The sequence below is a fragment of the Stigmatopora argus genome, chromosome 4 (genome assembly GCF_051989625.1).
Source record: "Stigmatopora argus isolate UIUO_Sarg chromosome 4, RoL_Sarg_1.0, whole genome shotgun sequence".
NCBI lineage: Eukaryota > Metazoa > Chordata > Actinopteri > Syngnathiformes > Syngnathidae > Stigmatopora > Stigmatopora argus.
In genome coordinates, this window is record NC_135390.1 from 7,112,259 (window position 1) to 7,133,031 (window position 20,773).

The following is a 20,773-nucleotide window of genomic DNA, read 5'->3' on the forward strand; positions in this document are numbered from 1 at the left end:
GTAGTATTAGTAGTACCTCTCAAACTTCATGAGCAAACTGCTCCAATTATATCAGTTTTAAAGCGATTTTTTACCCAGATGCCATGTTTCACCTCATTTTACAGGTGGTTGGCTAGAGTTAGATCAAACCTATTTGAAGGCCAACTAGAAAATAGTTCCATGTTTTGCTCTGTGCAATTATTGGGGTTTAAAGCAGTTCTATGGGCCATTATGTTGTAGCAAGCTCCAAAACCTGTGACTGAAAGTAGGCCGTTTGACAGTGAGCATCACATTTCTCCTTGGAATAGTGTGATATTCTTGAGATTTCATTGCAACATGATCAAATTTAAGAAATATTTCAAGACACCTCATGACTGATTAAACAAACAAGCCCAGAAAATTAGTCTTCTCCATGTTTTTCCACATTAGGGAATTTTCCTTTCTTTATGTTTCATTCTTTGAATGTATGGCCAATGTCTATTGCCAGAAAGTTCCACTTTTTTTCCCAAGAGCATTCTCCCAGAAGCTTTGTTCCTTGTCAAAATGCCTTTTAGCATGTTTCCAGTCTAACATGCAGTCCCAGTACTCCCTGGTTGTCTCCAATGAATTCTATATTGACTAAAAAAACAATGCTGGATACTGACGTGAGGCACAATGATTGATTATTAGTTTTAAGAAATCTCTTACCTAATGAAAGGACACATGTTGGTCATGGTCAAATAACATTCAATTTTTTTTCTTCCAGGGATACTATCAAATGTTGTTTATTTTATTTTTTCTGTTTCATTAGGTTTCAATTCAAAAAATTTGTCTCAGAACAATTCAAAATCGATTTCAGGTTACTATTAGTTGAATTCTACTCAATTTCATGAATTTATTAAAATATCTGTGACCCTTATATTTTTTTCCTTCATTAACAGAGTCTGTTTAAAGAGCATGTATTTCATTTTCAATGCATGACTTTGTTTTCACTCTTGTTCACCCTCCAGAAGAAGCTGAGATGCTACTCCCCCCTTGACTGCATCTGGCGACAGACTTGTGTGCACTAAACCCAAACAACATTTTGGCCCTTAATTGTAAACAAGGTGATAAGTAAGAATGTTGCGATAAAAGGGCTGTGAGAGCAAAGACAAGAAGCTGATATTGAAGTGAAGGTCAATAAAGAGAAATATTTGGAACTTTGGGGTTTCTCTGGGAAAGTAAAGACATTCAAACTGTCTTTAAGTCTGAAAAAAGAACATTATCACATAAAAAAAATCATACAGTAATTGCATACCGAATCGTTTTATGAATGTAATGTAATGCATGATCACATTTTGAGCAGCTGTTAGCAATATTATGAATGAAATACTAGTAGAACCAGACAAAATATTTTTTTACAGTAAAAGTGGATATCAACTGCTTGGTTAATATCTACAAAGTATGGGATTAATGTTCGGTGGTTGGCAAAAAACAAAATTGTGTTCCTTTATGTTCCTCACTGAGTATCCAAAAAATACAAAAACCAAAATGGCTGAGTATGAGAGACTCCAATGTTTCTCTTCAATTTTAGGATGTCAGTTATTTTATGCTGCGAAGATGATCTTGTTGGCAGGGCCACAGTTTAGCTTCTTTGACGGTTTTTGATGCCATGATTGTAAGTAATTGTGTATTGTTTAATGCTCTACATTTTTAGGATAGTTCAAATCTTGAAATTTTTGTATCTGATAAATACAATGCCATTTTTACAAGCTGAATCGTTTGTCAGGATTTTTTAATGTATTTCTTTTAATGGAAAATTGCTGTGAAAGTATCGATAGGATATTTCTTTTTTAACTGCAGTAAGGTATCTGTATTTCATTGTTTACTACATATAAAGCACTTTCTTCCATACTACTTAATTGTTCGATTATTACACAAGAAATGTGGTAGTTATGAGATACATAAAATATAAAACTAATAGTTTTGTGCATATTGTTAATCCGCTCACTCTACTGCTACAGATAATTTGGAAATGTAACTATTTGTTTTTGGTTGACTAGTTAAAAAAATGACTAAACATGTATTTTGTTTCTCCTTTTTCTTCCTTTAATGCAAAGGGGAAAAAATTACCCATAGATTTAGTCTTCATTTGAGGAAGATTAAGGGTACTACAGGACTTTACCCTGAAGTGGCATGAAATAAAATTTCCCTGGGGTCAACTATCAGGCTCTGCTACTAAAATAAGTGGTTAATGTTAACGCTACTTGTATGTAGAGCTTTGTGCCATCTTTGTTAGTCCTAAACATGAATGCACCGTGTTTTTCTTCTGGTTTATTATCTCTGACATTAAAAGCCAGGGGTTGAATCACTAGAGTTACATTTGGTCTATGCAGTTTAAATTTTTATTCATTAAATATTTTTAGCGCATTGAATAGTACTTTCTAGAGACGAATACCCCCTTGTGTCAATTTCTTTGCATTGGTATATAAATTTTGGTGAGGAAAAAAACAAAACATTTTACCTAAATGACTATGCACCCTTAAATTGAACTACTGTTTATATTTTTGTACCCAGCACTCTACGATATCCTTTTTGGAGACCTCTTCTTTTCCGTCTAAGTGTACCATTAAATGCATTTGTTATTAAATACACAGGTTGATTCTATTAATTTCCTTAAACGTATGATTCAATTTGTGAATATGTTTGTTTGACAGATTCAACATGTGAATAATCAAAATTTTACTGCTGCTTGTACTGTGGTGGTAATGATGGTAATCATTGGATCGGAAAATGTTGGCCATAAATACTTTATTTAAGCCTCTGTTTTGTATTTTACCTTGTGTGAAGCGGTACAGTTTCATTGGCAAAAAAATACATCTGTTAATCCTCTGATCAGTTTTCCCGCCTGCTGTTAAAAACAATAACCAAAACGGCCGACATACTGTGCTGAAAACAGTCATAGTATTTTGAACACAGTACAGCATTTTTCACAAAGAAAGCAGTGGACTGTTCTATGAAAATACTGACAATGACCCGAGGTCACAACAGCACCCTGCACCTAAGTTTTAGCAGTATATTCGAGCTAGCATGTGAACCAGTTCTTGAATATGTATCATACCTGTCAACCTCTGCCGATAACTGCCCTTATAAATGATTATGATTCCCCTTACAAACCCCCAAAAACCTATGATATAATACTCTCATCTCATTTTCTGAACCGTTTTATCCTCAAGGGTCGCGGAGGGGGCTGGAGCCTGTCCAAGCTGACTTTGGGCCAGAGGCAGGGGACACCCTGAATTGGTGGCCAGCCAATCGCAGGGCACAAAGAGACAAACAACCGTTCACGCTCACACACATACCTAGGGGCAATTTAGAGTGTTCAATCAGCCTACCATTCATGTCTTTGGAATGTGAGAGGAAACTGGAGTACCCAGAGAAAATCCACGCAGGGGAGAACATGCAAACTCCACACAGGTGGACCGACCTGGATTTGAACCCAGGACCCCAGAGCTGTGAGGCTGAGGAGCTAACCACTCAATCCACCGGGCTGCCCGGAAATTAAACAAATGAATATAAATCTAACAAGCCACTTTGCTACCATTTCTGTACCATTACTTTCACTAACATTCAAAGGTTTGGGGTCACCCAGACGTGTATTATCAATGAAAAGTGAAAAGTCACTTTTTTTTTGCAAAATGAATAGAAATTATAATCTAGATAAGATGTTGAAGGAATTTTTTTAATCATTATTTTGTTTCTGTTTTTTGTTCTTTCTCTAGAATTAACATCCTACAGCTGTACAATGACCCAAAGCACATCTCCAAATTATGCAAGAATTACCTAAGGAGCAGTTAGATGGTAGGTATTCTATCTGTAATAAAATATCAAATGTCAAAGACATGAGATTTTAACCCTATTGAAATGGTGTGGGAGCAGGTTCATCGCGTGGTGCGCAAAAAAAAAAAGCTCAATCAAGCCAATCAGGGCGGTGGAATATCATCCGCTTTCTTTAGTAAATTAACAGCAAAAATGCCAATGGTCTGTAATGCTTAATTAATGCAAATTGAGCATTCTTTGTTGAAAGAAAAGTTTAAAGGAGAGAATAGTATTCTTAAAAAAACATTTTTTTGTCACTGTCTTGACTATAATTTGGATTCATTTTGTAACTCATTTGAAAAAATAGTGACTTTTCATGGAAAACACAAAACTGGGTTATCCCAAAAATTTGAAGGGTAATCTGAGTTTATCCTTGGAGTTAAATATACACAACATAGTATATACATTTTGATCCATTCACTATATGCACACATGTACTCATACAATTATTTGTGCAGCATGTAAAGTCTTAATTGTTTTAGTGACATTCTCTCTAACACTATATTTTAGTCCATCCCTTTTTTCTTTAAAACCTCCCCTACCCTTGTTCTCTTCCTCCAGCCGGGCATGTTTCTTCAGACTTTTGTTCCCAGGCTATACTCTTGGCTCAGGCTTCGGTAAGTCACATGACAACATCCAAATGAGTTAAACTCCAGAATCAAAGTGAATAATGTATACTCGACCGGAGCAACAAAAGGGCACTCCAGATTTGCTGTCAGTACCTTTCTTTCTTCCACGGGTGTAAAATCTCCAACTATAGCTGGCTCAGGATTTTTATTTTCATTAGCAGGTAGGTGATATTTGATCTCTCTTGGAATCCATACAAAACAACAACAAAATATTGAAATTATTCTTATTTATTATCACCACCATAACATTGTTGGTAAATAATTGGAAACCGATGTTTAATCTGTATCAAGACTTAAATAAGATATTTATGTACTGTATTATGTTAAAGTACAATGTCAAGATATGATGTAACATAATTATATCCCTACATATTATATCATGATTTAATTGACTTGAACCACAATAAAACGTTTTGTTTAATGTAACAAAACATTTTTTATCATGGACAATTAAAGTACATTATTTGCAATAACTCTGGACAGGACCAACAAATGAAGTTGCATTCTAAATGTGACAGAAAATATGAAATTGTAAAATTCAGTTACTGACGCCTGGGGAAAAAATATATTTTTTTCATGGGGTCGCGGAAGGTGCTGGAGCCAATCTTGAATCACTGGCCAGCCAATCGCAATGTAGAGTGTCCAATCAGCCTTTTTGGAATGTGGGAGGAAACTGGAGTACCTGGAGGAAACCCACACAGACTCCACACAGATGGAAATGACCTGGATTTGAACCCAGAACCCCAGAGCTGCGAGCCCAACACACTAACCACTCAGTCCATCGGGCTCACTAAGAAACGTTAAATCTAGAAATTTGAAATTTACATACATTGTCCCATCTATCGGTGTATAAAATTTTAATTATACTTGTTAGTCAGATATTTTACTTTTACAAGTTCAGTCAAGCTCTAGCAGCCCGGTGAGGCGAGTGGTTAGCGCGTCAGCCTCACAGCTCTAGGGTCCTAGGTTCAAATCAAGGTCACGTCCACCTGTGTGGAGTTTGCATGTTCTCCCCAGCCTGCGTGGGTTTCCTCCGGGTACTCCGGTTTCCTCCTACATTCAAAAAGCATGCTAGTAGGCTGATTGGGCATTCTAAATTGCACCTAGGGTGAGTGTGTATGGTTGTCCGTCTCCTTGTGCCCAGCGATCGGCTGGCCACCGATTCAGGTTGTCCCCTGCCTCTGTCAGCTGGGATAGGCTCCAGCACCCCCATGACCCGAATGAGGATAAAGCGGTTCAGAAAATTTGATGAGATGTGGCAGATCTAAACTACACAAGGGACTAAAGATGGAAATTAGCCGTCGGCTAAAATCTTAGCTCCCAAAGGCGGCTGGGTGGCCATGTACGCATGCGCAATTCTCGGTGGGGTCAACCGCCCGGAAGTAGTAGTATATTAAAAGCCGGCCGTAGAAGCACGCGAACGCATCCACGCAAAATAAACGCACACGCTCGCGCGCGCCTATACACAAACACAAGAAAACGTTTTGGAATTATGTAAAAGACCGTAACGAGTCTTTATAATAGGTTTGCTTTTGGATGTCGGGAGGAGAGGTCCGTGTGAGCGCACGGTAAGAGAACAGGTTTTTCGATATATAATGTACTAGTTCACAGTTGGATGATCGCAATGTCAACTGTATAATAATATAATAATAATAATACAGTAATATGAGGAGGGAGGAAGATATTGGGATATGGTCAGGCAGTTACATGCTGTTATTATTATTGTATTTTAAACATATATATATGACTTTGCCGCCCGGTGGCTCCAGAACACCGCGATCCTGACAAGGATAAGCTCTGTTGAAAATCAATGAAAATATGACTTTGTCATAATATTGCTTTTGATTCTGAATTTTCTTTAGTTTGAGTGGAACTTGATGCATTTAACATCATCGAGGATTGCGCGTTTACAAATATTGGCATCCATGTTGAGCTTTTATGGGAGCAGTGTGTTAGTGTGTTAAAGTTCATGGCATCCTTCACCAGAGGAGGACAAGGTCAATTGAGGAAGTCTCGATTTACCTATTATATATAATATCATTTGCTTATAGACCACAATCAAATGCTTTCGTCTTACACAGGCAACCCAAAGTATACATAAAAATGTACTTTTACATGCTGATTATCATCTTAACTAAGGTCAATACAACAAACCATATCCCAGCTGTGGAATATGTGTGAAAGTAATTGCTTCCTGTATAAAAACTGATTATGATTGGCATCAATTAGTAAAATATAGCAATCTTCTGCATCACTAGAGCAACATTTTGTCCTACATCTAATTGCCGAATGGTTTCAATTCTGTGATAGTGGATGCTTTTGAAACATAAATTTACATTTGTAAGGTCATACTTCTGTATCTACATAAGTTTTAAATCTGGGTATTAACTTTCTAAAGCTTTGGAAGCCTAGGGGGTAATATTTTTGTCAACTGCACCTGTGAAGCCCTCTGTGACTCTAGTTAAGGGTTATAAAAATAAATCTGGCTAGAGCATATTTACCTCAATTTTTATTTTAAAAAAAACCTACATAACTAACTAAACTGCTTGCATTTTTAAGCTGTTTCTCCTGCAGTAGCTATATAATTATTCATGAATCTTTTTATCAGCTATTTTACATGCAATTGGTATCTGATCTCATAACAAGTAATGATGAATATGACTATGGCCACACCAACTAAGCCTTTTTTTAAATCGTCTTGAAGCAGTTATTAAAACAGTTTTCTGAATTATAATAAAACTATTGATCCTCAATTCTATGGTGGTTTTACTCATGATGGTTGTGGGGTGGAAAAAATCATATCCCAGCTTGCCTGGGGCCAAATTTCGGTAATGCTGCAGTGCTATGTTTTTACCAGGAAAAAATCATATCCCAGCTTGCCTGGGGCCAAATTTGGGTAACGCTGCAGTACTATGCTTTTACCAGGAAAAAAAATCATATGCCAGCTTGCCTGGGGCCAAATTTGGGTAATGCTGTTTTTACCATCAAGTTGAGTTGAGAGACAAAAAACAGATGCAACAGATTCATATATTTTTCAGGCAAATTGCCTTTTTTTCATGAATTAAAGCAAGTTTTTCAACATTGTGATCTTTTTTTCATAACCACCTAAACAAACTTTCCTTTGTTCGTGTGTTTCAGATTGATCACTTCTACATTTCCTCATTTACATCCTCAACACTGTCATCATGTCGCTGCTGACTCACATACTCGCCTGTCTGTTTGGCATGGGTTCCTGGGTAGCCATCAATGGAATGTGGGTGGAGCTCCCGCTAATCGTACCACAGATCCCTGAGCTTTGGGCCCTGCCATCCTACCTGACGGTACTCATTCAGACAGCCAACATTGGCCCCCTCGTCGTCACCTTAATGCACCATTTTCGTCCTGGAGTGCTGGACGAGAGGCCCGTTGTCTACTGCATTGCTGTGTTGGGAATCATTGCCACATTCCTTTTGGCTTTCTTCTGGAAGCACACTGTGACAATAGCTGGCAGCCCTCACAGTGTGCCCCTCTTGATATTATGCTTCCTGCTCTCGGTGGTGGACTGTACCTCCTCTGTCACCTTTTTGCCATTCATGATGCGCCTGTGCCCCCAGTACCTCACCAGTTACTTTGTTGGCGAAGGCCTCAGTGGCCTGGTTCCTGCACTGGCGGCTCTTATTCAAGGTGTTGGTGTAGTCAGGTGTCATAATAGCACTTTGACTGTTTCTTTGAACAAAACACTTGCCAATTCCACTGTTGACCCTGACAAACTCCAAGCAATCTATCAACCAGCAAAATTCTCTGCTCAGGCGTTCTTCTTATTCCTCAGTGCGATGATGGTTATTTGCTTGATTGCCTTTATCCTGCTCAACCATCACCCAGCCGTTGCACGGAAGAAGAAAGATGACTCGTATTTCAGGGAAGACCAAGACCTGACACCAGGAAAGAGAGAGCAAGCTTTCTCTCTGCACCCCCAAACACCAGAGCAAAAGCCAATGTTAAATCCCTTTGGTTCTGCAAGGAGAGCACCTCGGAGCTCCTTTGGCAGGGGCACATACAGTAATGCTGAGGTGGCTTTTATTTTTCTTGTACTCGCCTGGGTGAATTCTCTTACCAACGCAGTGCTACCATCAGTGCAGTCCTACTCCTGTCTGCCTTATGGGAACCAGGCCTATCATCTTGCTGCCACAATGGCAGCCGTCGCCAACCCACTGGCCTGTTTCATTGCCATGTTTAAGCCTATTAGGTACGTGTGACTAATTTAGTATTCTACTAATTCTCAAACACAAGCTAGTCAAAGGCTGAAAACATTTCTGTAATGCCATGTACCATATCTAAGGCGAGAAGGCATACTATGTACCTGTATACTTAATCATGTTATTTAATGAGTTGTATGCTTTTAACTTTTAGGTCACTCATCTTCATGTGTGTTCTGACGGTGTTTGGGACTGGATTTGGAAGCTACATCATGGCCATGGCGGCATTGAGTCCTTGTCCTTTACTGGTCCACAGTACATCTGGAACTGTTGTTATAGTAAGATTATTTCATAACACTCAACCTTTTTAACACGAGAACATTGCAGTCTTTTGTGATATATCTAATAGCACAAGGTGCCTGAAAATTGAGGTGGGAAAAAATGAGTTTATTTTTTCATACTACTGACGTCGCTAGATTTCGTTGAACCACGAAATGTCGACGTGACAAGCCCTAGAGGAAAGCTGACTCCACCCCTGCCTTAGTGTAGCTATCCACAGTCTTGCAAACATAAAGGAAATTAACTTCTGAATTAGTTCTTTTTAAAAAAAGTGTCACCGAAAATTAATGTTTGCGCTGCACCCTCACCATGCCAGCATGTTCCTGAAAAGTAATTAAAAAAAAAATCCTCAATATAAAGCCTTTATTGCCATCATACACAGCTGCGTATAACAAAATTGGTGGTGCTACTCCACAAAGTGTGTTTTCCCAGTAAAAACATAATTAAGTAATTAAAAAATATAAAAAGTCACATCCTGGCAAGATAAATTCTAAAATATTGCACAATCTAAGATATTGCACATAGTTATTCCCAAATGCACATAGTTATTGCGAGCAAAGAGCCGCTGCACCCACGCGTGCCGCCATCTTGGATCCAAATTCAAAAGCCTTTATTGTCATCATACACAGCTGCGTATAACGAAATTGGTGGTGCTACTACACAAAGTGTGTTTTCCCAGTAAAAGAACATAAATAAGTAATATGAAAATATAAAGTCACATCCTGTTAAGGTAAATTCTAGAATATTGCACATTGTTATTGCACACCCCGAAGTTATTGCACAGAAGGGATTGTGTGTCGTGCTAACGCAATTTCAGAGTCCTGATCGCTGTGGGAAAAAAACTGTCCTTTAGTCTATTTGTCCGTGCTTTGTGAGACCTGTAGCGTCTGCCAGAGGGCAGCAGCTGGAACAGGTTGTGACCAGGGTGGTATGGGTCCCTGACAATGTTCCTGGCTCTGCTGAGGTAGCGAGGGCTGGCAATGTCTTCCAGTGAGGGCAAAGAGCAGCCGATGATCTTCTGGGCGTTGTTGATCACTCCGGTATGGCCTTTCTGTCTGCTGCCGTGCTTCCAGCATACCACAATTTCTGTCCAAGTCTCAGGTTTTTGCCAGACTCCAAAAGGTTTTTCTTCCAGAATGGTCCTGTATTTGGCTCCATTCATCTTCCCATCAATTTTAACCATCTTTACTGTCGCTCCTGAAGAAACAAAAGCAGGGCCAAACCATTAGGCTGCCACCAACATATTTAGCAGTGTGGATGTTGTGTTCAGGGTCATGAGCAGTGTTGCTTGTACGCCCAACAGATCGGTTTGCATTGCGGCCAAAAAGTGAGATTTTGGTTTCTTCTGACCAGAGCACCTTTTTCCACATGTTTGCTGTGTCTCCCGGGTGGCTTGTAGCAAACTTTAAATGATACATTTTATGTATATCTTTGAGAAGTGGCTTTCTTCTTGCCACTCTCCCATATAGTTTATGTAAATTTGTAGTGTAAGACTGACTGATGTCCTATGGACAGACTCTCCCACCTCACCTGTACATCTATTCAGTTCATACAGAGTGATCATGGAATCAGCTGATCATTCTCCTCCTTGTTCGGGGTGAAAGTTTAGAGGGACGGCAGAGGTCTTGGTAGATTTGCAGTAGTCTGATACGCCTTCCATTTCAATATGAGCACAGTTCTCCTAGAGATGTTTAAAGCTTGGGAAATCTTTTTATATCTTTACATTTCTCCACAACAGTATATTGGACCTACCTGGTGTGTTCCTTGGTCTTCATGATGCTCTCTGCACTTTAAACAGTACCTTTAAACCAGGGGTGTCAGACTTGGGTTGGTTCGCGGGCCGCGTTAACGTCAACTCGATTTCATGTGGGCCGGACCATTTTAGATAAACTTAGATAGACTTTTTATAAATGGATTAAAAGAACTGGATTAAAATCCCTGAATATTCAGTTTTTTATAGATCTAAAACAATGTTTATTTGGGCTTTTTTTAAATATATTTTTAGATTTTACAAAATGATTTTTGAACTAAAAACACAGAAAAATTGATTTAAAAATTACAATTATTGATTTAAAAGGGGGAAAATCAGGAAATTTAATATACATCTATACTCTTCATTTTGATTTGATCCTAAAACAGAAAGTCGGCACTCATGATTTACTTTCCCGGGCCACACAAAATGATGCGGCGGGCCAGATTTGGCCCCTGGGCTGCCACTTTGACACATGTGCTTTAGACTATCACGGAGCAAATGCATTTATACAGAGACATGATTACACACAGGTCGATTCTATTTATCATCCTCTCTCAACATTGGATCATTCAGAGACCCTCCCTGAACTTCTGGAGTGAGTTTGCTGCATTGAAAGTAAAGGGGCCGAATAATATTGCACTACCCACTTTTAGTTTTTATATTTGTTAAAAAAGTAAAATATCCACTAGATTTAGTTCCACTCGTTGATTATTGACAAAAAATATATCTTTATGTTTGAAGCCTGAAATGTGCCAAAGGTTGAAAAGTTCCAGGGGGCCAAATTCTTTTGCAAGGCACTCTATTGAATATACCGTTTATTTACTTAATTTTGTCTCTTTCCCAAACTTAATTGTTATTCTTATTTTGTTTTTTCCCCATGTTGTTTCCTTTAGGTGCTGGCTTGGGTCTTATTTGTTCTCTCCTTGTCGTACGTAAAGGTAATAATTGGAGTAATTCTCAGGGATGAGGGCCATAGCGCCCTTGTGTGGTGTGGGGCAGTGGTCCAGTTGGGCTCAATGGTAGGTGCCCTTTCCATGTTTCCGCTGGTAGGCGTCTATGAGCTTTTTAAGTCCGGGGATGTCTGCAACACCAACTGCCCCATGTAACAAATATTTCAGACACTGCAGAAATACAACTTGCACTTGTACTAGTGGGAATATTCATTGATGAGCCTTACATATCCCAACATCTACAACAGAGCGGAGGGATTACGTACCACACATGACTTTTTTCACTGTCTTTTGTGCTGAAAGAGTCAGGACCACAAAATCAAGACCAGATCTAAACATGTCATTGTTAAGTTGCATTACATTTTTTTTGTCCCATGTGAACATACAGTAGTATGAAAGTGTTACAAATATTATTTTGAATTTGCACTTCTAGATATGATGCTTTATCTGATTGTTTGATTTCATACGAGTACATTGTGACCGTTTGCCTTATATTACAGCCTGCTGTGTAAATGTTACTGAGTGGGATAAGCTGCTGAAATAATAAACAATGAAACTCAATTGAAAATGATGATTTTTCTTTGTTTCTATTTTTGCTGCATGATGCACACACATATCTATCTATTGTATATATATATATATATATACATGTATGTATATGTGTATATATATGTGTATATATATGTATGTATATGTGTATATATATATGTATATGTGTATATATATGTATGTATATGTGTATATATATGTATATATATATGTATATGTGTATATATATATATGTATGTGTATATATATATATGTATATGTGTATATATATATGTATATGTGTTGATTGGGCATTCATACTTAAAAAACACATTGTTTTCATCATAACGTGCATTAGTTAGTGGGGGGAGCTGTAAATATTTTTTGGTTGGGCTTTAAGCCTTTAAAATACAGTATTGCACATTATGAACATTGTGATGACATGCACTTTAGTGTTTGTTTTTTACTTCTAGACATTTAATTTAAGTGTGGCCACTTCATGAGGTTTGTTCACCTGACTGCCATGTGGGAGGCTGGGGTTCGAATCCCACTCTCGTTTGACTGATCACTACACTATGTAGTTAAGTAAATGGGTAATCTTTTTTCATTAAAATAAAGACTTAGTCTTTTTTTCAGCAAAACTATTTATATATATATATATATATATATATATATATATATATATATATATATATATATATATATATATATATATATATATATAAATAAATAAATAAAGGGAGAGCAATGAAAGCTTTGCAGAATGCAAACAAATATAAATGTTCAATTTTATATAATATGCGAACAAACTTTTAAATTGATTATTATTCCTGATGATAATGTGTTAAATTGTACTGGTTAAAGTTACAAAATAAGCGCAATGTCAACACTACCTGTCAACGATATGGTGATATGTCATGAGAATACTTGGTAGTTTTTGTCTCTCAAAGAGTCAAATGCGCTTGTAAAAAATGAACACTAGGTGTCGCTGCTAGATTGAGGGGTGAAAAAAGAATTGGTGGCCTCAAAGGATTGCCCAAGAACTGCTCACTATACGTACTATATATGATTGTGCTCCGGGGTCGCCTGGGCTTCTGCCTATGATACACCGTCTGTATCGTATCCCCCTCACATTAAATCAGCGTGCATGTGTGTGTGAGTAGTGTGTTCATTTATCTTTACTTTAATCCATAGGGACAGCTAAGAATGAGAAAGTCATAATTAGTCAGTGTCTGATTCAGATCCCAGAGGTTCTTGGTGAACATCTGGGGTCATCATCTCTGTGTGGCTCATACATCACCTGTTGGCTCTTATCTATTCCAGTAGTTTCTATGACTTATAGTGTGTGTTGTTTAAATACTGCAGACCAGTTTGGAAGGATTTGCAAAGAGGTGACTGAGTACATTCAAGACAGCGGTCAAAAAAATGTGTGCGGCAAGTAATCAGAGGCAAAAGGTTTTAAAGTACACTGTTATTTTACTTTATATTTACCTGTCTTTTTACTTTATGTATCCTGTGTAATGTCTGATTTCCTCTGAATTCCTCCCTCTCCTTTAGGCAATTGGATGTTGAGCACATGAATAAATATCCTCATTCATGCTGTGATTTAATGTGTAGTTATGGGAGTAGAGTATACTACTGTGAATGATTGAATTTTGTAAAATGGCCAGGAACGATCACGTCTCGCCTGCTGTTAGGCAATTGTTCATTCCCCACTCACAACGCAGTGTCTGCTAAAAAATTACAAAGAAATGTGGGTGGGGTGGAAGTAAGTGCCTTGGGACTGGAAACCCCAGTGTCTGGACCAAATGACTGCAAAAATATGTTTTTTTCGTAAATGACTCAACAATATATTTTAGAATGAAACTAGGCCATTGTGGAAATGAAACTGAGAAACGTGAATGGACGGATTGGCTCCTGATGGTTTTAAAATAGGCCTTTTATAGAGAAATGCACGTTATACACGAAAATAATATTTGATTATTTTTTTCTGTTATTGAGACGTTCTACCTTTTTGCTCAAATACTCCCAATGTCCAAGGTGAATAACATGCTTAAAGTACTAAATTCTCAACTTTGTCTAAACCTTCTACCTGTGTTGTTGAATTTCACCTCCACGTTAATTGTTCCAATCCATCGGAGATTACCTTTCCCGTTAGGTCCATTATATTTAAATGGGCTAGGCCTTTCTTCTTCTTCGCAACAAGACATAAAGTAATCAAAAGTTGAAAGCAAACACTCAAGGAGGCACTTAGCAACAAGAAAAAAGAAAAGCTTTTATGATAAAACATTCATATAGCGTACAGGAGACAGGTAATCTTTGAAGATGATAGGGTTGTCTTGTGGTCAGTTTCAATATAGTATAGCTTGGGGAGCCTTGTAGATGAATACTGCTAATAACATCCCCGCCCACCCATCATCCACTGGACCATTCAGGCAGGAGTACTATACCTGAGTGTGTCTCTTCTGTGGCGTGAATAATGCCTTAAAGAGCTGTTGGAGGCTGGACCAAAGTAGTGTTCATTACCTTGACGGACTGATGACAGCTGAAACACACGCACGCACAAACAAAACAACTGCAGTCATTGCATATGATAATGATTACCAATTAATGTTGACTGAACCATTAAAAATGTTATACTCTTTCATAAATGTAAGTAGAACAGCCAGCTTTGCTTGACTATGGTCATAAACTTGTACGATAAATACTACATTTGAGATTTGTAAGGTAATTTTTATAAATAACTAATTTCAGTAATTTATCAATCATACTTAATCCGTAGAGCACTTTTGTCACCCGTACTTGCTTTTCCCTCCTGTCACTGGTTTACAAGGGCATACACAGAAGCACACATAAAGGTTAATCATAATTTCGTAATCACTGAAAAACCTGAAGATGGATACACAGCATCCAGGCGCAGACATTAAATCAGGGGTCCTCAAACTGGTTTTACAGGGCCGCCAAGGGTCCTGTTTTTTTTGTTCCAATCGATTCAGCACAAACAATGTAACTATATTTATGTTGTTGCTAAAACAACCATCACCTGACTGCAATCTAACGATTACACTTGTACAACACTAAATTGGTGAAAAAGTGTATTTCTTTGTTTGGAATGAAATTCTATGTAAGTAGAGGTGTACTTTATATGTAAATTCTCTCATTTGTTCCACGGTTCTCACACAAATACCAACTGAACCCTTTAAAATTGGTCAGTGTCCCAATTTTGTATGAAAGATGTGAGGAAACACAACATTGAGAGAATATTACAAGGAAAGGATTTATTAACGTCTTAAAATAAATAAACCATATGAAAATGCACCCTACACCGCTGAAATAGTTCCCTCCGCGGCCGTTATTATGGGAGACGTAATACCCATGTTTGTCCGCCAGGTGGCGGCAATAGCCCGTTCTACCAGGGCTGAAAGCCGTCCACTTTGTACCACATTTTAGACTTTTACCTGTGCCCTATGTCTGTATGTGTGTGTGATAATATGTGCCGGATTGCATTTGTACGTTTTGGAATCGCTTAAGGGGAATTGCAATCATTAATAAGGGGAGCATTTAGTTGAGGTGGACAGGTATGTAAGAGAGAATCTTGAAACATGGATCGTGGTTGTTGTGAGACAGCCAATTGAATTGAATTGAATGCTTCTATTGTCATTATATGAGATAGAATGAGAGCGATGAAATGAGAGCCCAGTAGAGGTTAACGATGTTCTGAAGTGAGAATCAATGCATCCGCGGCAATATTTTCAAAATAAAATAACGGATAAGGAACATTTACTTTTTGGGGGATTTCGTAACTTGGATCTTTTTCGTATCTCAAGTCACTCATTTGCAAATAAAAAAAATCGGAACCTGAAAATTTCGTACCTAGAGGCATTCGTAAGTAGAGGTATGACTGTTCATTCATCTTCCATACGGCTCATCCTCGAAAGGGTTGCGGGGGCTTGCTGGAGCCTAACCCAGCTTTCTTCGGGCGAAAGGCAGACTATACCATAGACTGGTCGCCAGTCAGTTGTAGGGCACACTGAGAGACAGACGACCACTCACTCTCACAATCACACTGCCACCGAGTGGGAACCGAACTCATGCTGCCCGTACCAAAGTCAAGCGGAAGAACCACTGCACCGTCGGGTGGCCAGGTATGACTGTATATATCTTTATAATTTTGAATCTAAATGTTAGTAATAACAATAATAATAATTAATGTGATAAAACAGAACAGTGCAACCTTTGTCGTTCACAAATGCTATTCACTGATAACACCACAGTGAAGCAAATGTGTCATATTAATAAAATACCTTGTGTTTACTTAGATTTAAACTGCACCCTTGTAAAACTATTACACTGCATTTGTGGAAAATCGTAGCTCACATACAGTGATTAAAAAATACAGGCCCGATGATTGAGAAAGAAAACAGTCAGTGGATAAATAGGCTGAGAAAGCAGCCATTTGGCAGAATTCCCAGGTAAGACAGTTTAAGATCAGCAGGCTGTTTACAGTTGATGATGGAAGAGTTTTCGTGTCACCTCATCATATTGTATGTCCTGACCAGTCAGTGAGCAGACAACTGAGAGTAGACTCAACAATTTGTCAGGTACACAAACTCTCTTTGCTTCATGCATTCATGTGGTGGATCCTCGCATATTTGTGGACAAGGCAGGTAGGACGTCAGCTTTTGTAGCCTTGGGATGGAGTCAGCCTGGCCCAGTTTCAAGATTTTCTACTAAACTAAGCTAACAGACTTTGGTCTGTGGCTGAATAAATGAGTGTACAGACATGTGCAATCCATTTTATCATCTAGCTGTAAAAGTAAGCCAATAGCCATATTTTCCCAAATGTCAAGCACTGTCTTTTTCTAATAAAAAAAAAAGCCTAATAGTCGTTCTGTAATCATGATTTCACTTTGCTTCATCTTAAGAACGAATAATTAAAAACCACACTGGATTTGTGCGTCTGATCATTCATTCACAGTTCCATAATCTATTATTTGAGAAGTTGTAGCCAACTCTTGAGACAATAAGAGCGACAAAGCAATCCCCAGTATGTGCGGAAGTGCTGGATTGTATGCAGGGTCAGTTTTAGGTCAAAAAGGGCATCCATTAGTGGCCTTATTTAGAGTCTGATTCCTTTAAGAGGAGTGATTGGCCAGCAAACACAAAGAATCATTACCTTTACCGGCCCCCTCCCTGCCAGCAGTCAATAATGAAGGATCATTAAAATGAATAGATGGACATTCCCCTTTTCTCCGGATCCTTATTGCGAAATCAGTGTCAGGGGAAATGAAGATTGAGCTTTGAGAAGGCGTCTAAAAGCCTCACCGTGTTTATCATGAACTCTACTGTAAGAGTCTGCACCTGCCTCAACGCTTGACTAGCCAGAGCTTTTACAGACGCCCATTAAGCATATCTCTAATGTGCGCTACAATATACGTACGTCAACGTAAACATTGTGGATCTGTGCTAAAACATTTACAGCAAGGAATGGATGACTGATTGCTTGGGAAGTCTCTGTGAAGAAATATAGCCTACAAAATGAACCAGAAAAGACACATGCAATTCACTTCTTTGTGGGGAATTAGGAAAAATTGTGTCTAAAAACACATGTAAACTGTGGATATATTTATGGTTAACATAATCTTAGAACCCCAGTGGGTTCTGACTTTTCAGTTTGGAGTTTGCATTTTCTCGTGGATTTTCTCCAGGTATTCTGGTTTTCTCTCACGTTCCAAACATGGTAGGCTGGTTGACTCTCTAAATTGGCCTTAGGTTTGTTTGTCTCCTTTTGCCCTGCGATTGACTGGCGATTCAGGTTGTCCCTTGCCTACTGCTCATAGTTGGCTGGGATAAGCCCCCCATCCGACCCTTGTAATGATAAGTGTTATGGAAAATAATGAATGAATAATCTGAGGAAAAAAATAAAAATGACCACTCTTAATACGATATTGTAAATGCAGCAAAACCATAAATGGCCGATACCAAAAGACTTCCTGTGTTTTGTTTTAATGTTATGGGCTCTAGTGTCATTGCTTGGTGTGACCAAGAATGTACAGAAAAGAGTTTGTAGTTTTTGTTTGTTTATCTGAAATAAAGAAAGAAAGAAACCTTTAAAAAAAAATCAGGATTATCACCAGCCCCATCGCTCCTTGGGCCCATGATAATCAGGTTCACACCCCCCATGCCCAAGAGTCTTTTACTACTACTTACTTTTCATTAAAAAACAAATGCCAATGTGGATAAAAGAAAAACAATATACTGTATTGGCGAGCACTCCGTCAGCATTGTTGCTCACCAGTCACATTTTCTCCACAACATGTTTATAAAACCAAGTGCGACATATTCAAACATAACCCCGACCAAGATAAGAGGTATTGAAATTTAATGAAGGAATTCAAGTGGCAAATTTCAGTTAAGCATCCTGGCAGCATAAACAAATAATTACAATATGCATATTCTCATAAGGCCCATCATTAGACACGTGTTCGAAAAGCAGTGTGGACATTACCTTGAATTAAGACAGCTAGAACGGATGGTTTGGTCATCTTTTTAGGAATACTACTCCAACATCATGGATGTCCAAACTACTCCACATAGGGTTGCAGTGGGAGCAGGTTTTTGTTCCAACTGATCCAGTACGGACTGATTAACCAATGAGTCTTCTTCTGAAATAAGCAGCACCTGACTGCAATCAACTGATTATAGTTTTAAGACGTGAGATAGGTTAAAATGTATTCTCTTCATTGGTTTGAATGAAACCTTCACCCAAGCCTCTATTTTTGTGTGTACCGGCATGTTGTCATGGAAAGCGAGGGCGTGTGATATCAGCGTATTGGTTGCAGGTGATAATTTCCCTTTTTCAGCCTATTGCCTTCTTGTGATTGACCAGAAATCCAAAATAACAAAGATTCAGATGCTGTTTCCATATGGTTTCAGATACCAGGGTAACAAGGAATAATTTATCATAAGCAGTAATATGTTTTGTCACAAATCATAACAGACATGCTTTAATGTCTGATTTGTCAGTGAGGAAGTTATTATACATTTTAGTGTATTTCTTACAGCATCTGGTTCCAAAAAAATGCATAGTAGTCGAATTGGCTATTCTAAATTGTATAAGCATGAATGATTGTTTTTCTCATTTTGCGATTAGATGGTAACCAATTTATGGTCTCCCCGCTTACTGTCCGTAGTTGGCTGGGATAGGCTCCAGACCTTTTTTTTCTGGGAGTGAAAGTTAGCAGGAGACAAAACAGGTATCATCTTCTGAGTTGTGGGGATTGATATGAAAATGTACGATGTGGTGTATTTCTCAGAAATACTGCAGATTTCTATGTAGTTAACTTTGGTAAAAGAATCTGATCGTGCAAAGTCATTTTGATTGCTATTATGTGGTGAATCTCATTCCAAAGATGGATCAGGACGGAATTTTCTTTTCTAAAAAAACATCACCCTTGTGTTTTTCTTTTAGGAGTGAAAAGCTTTGAAAAATAAAATAAACCAAATCCAACAGGGTTCAAGGAGAAAATTGTCAAAGTATGCATAAATAAGTGGAAAGCATGGCCTGGCTGAGTCATTTCTTCACTGTCTTCCAGGGAACTGCGCTGCCAGTGGAAGAAGACCAAGGTAAAGAATGAGTGCCAGGAAAAAAGGGGGTGTGTCTGCCAATGTACCATATATTGTTGGGCTATTTTGGGATTTTCACTGTCATACAGGGGAACACCGCCTAGGCCTGCCCTCGGTCACTGTAGGGACAGGTGCTTCATAAATTTGATAGATGGAAAAAGGTTAGAGAAGTGTCAGGTGGTACACAAGAGTATGGCACAGCTCCCACAGCGAGGAGCAGTTTCACACGTCTCACTGCTAACAACTCTCCCCGGAAAACACACAGGCCTCTACTTGCAGTTGGATGTTAAGCTGCGTGTTGCGTTTGATAGCTTGATATGACCGTAAAGTTAAGATCAAAGGTTTTGGCATTGACAGAAAATGTATCTTTACAGGTTTCTCTTATAATATTGTGAAACAATAACAATGGCTAGATTTTGTTTTTATTCATTACTTTTAAAGATAATTTGTGCCAAGAATCATCACTTTTAATGCTGACTCTTCTATCGGGTATCATTAAGAATCAGCAAATATCAGGGTTTAGGCTTCACTAGTAGGATCGAGGCGGCCTGGCGGCTGAGTGGTCGGCCTCACAGTCCTGATTTTGAATCCAGGTCGGTCCACTTGTGTGGAGTTTGCATGTTCTCCTGGGCCTGTGTGGGTCTTCTCTGGGTACTCTGGTTTTCTGTCACATACCAAAAACATGCATGATAGGTTGATTGGACACTTTAAATTGCCCCTAGGTATGAGTGTGAGTGTGAATGGTTATCCGTCTCCTTGTGTCCTGCGGTCGGCTGGCCACCGATGCAGGGTGTCCCCCGCCTCTTGCCTGAAGTAAGCTGGGATAGGCTCCAGCAGTGGTTCAGAAAATGAATGAATGAATGAATAGTAGGAACGAATATGAAAACAGACAAAAAGTAGCACTACTCTCTTTGTTCATCCACTTGTGACCCAAGACCAAACTAAATACAGTCACGG

The 20,773-nt window shown here is 38.6% G+C and overlaps 2 protein-coding genes across 7 annotated transcripts in view; both read left to right on the plus strand.

Annotated features, from left to right (window-relative positions):
- macf1b (microtubule actin crosslinking factor 1b) overlaps positions 1-5,020 on the plus strand; it is a 35,059-nt gene extending 30,039 nt beyond the window's left edge. For 4 of the 6 annotated variants that reach the window (XM_077598906.1, XM_077598907.1, XM_077598905.1 and 1 more), the window contains 2 exons: positions 3,720-3,798; positions 4,378-5,019. In XM_077598906.1, the coding sequence (XP_077455032.1) occupies positions 3,720-3,784 (65 nt within the window). In that variant the 3' untranslated portion in view covers positions 3,785-3,798; positions 4,378-5,019. Of the gene's footprint in view, positions 1-968; positions 1,855-3,719; positions 3,799-4,377 lie in introns of those variants that run through there. The other 2 variants (XM_077598909.1, XM_077598908.1) reach the window with 2 other exon arrangements.
- Positions 5,021-5,831: 811 nt separating this feature from the next.
- On the plus strand, positions 5,832-12,223 carry slc52a3-2b (solute carrier family 52 member 3-2b). Its single transcript, XM_077599512.1, has 4 exons — positions 5,832-6,013; positions 7,584-8,670; positions 8,835-8,958; positions 11,606-12,223. Exons 2-4 carry the CDS (start codon positions 7,631-7,633, stop codon positions 11,816-11,818), a joined length of 1,377 nt encoding a protein of 458 aa, XP_077455638.1. The 5' UTR covers positions 5,832-6,013; positions 7,584-7,630; the 3' UTR covers positions 11,819-12,223.
- Positions 12,224-20,773: the final 8,550 nt, after the last annotated feature.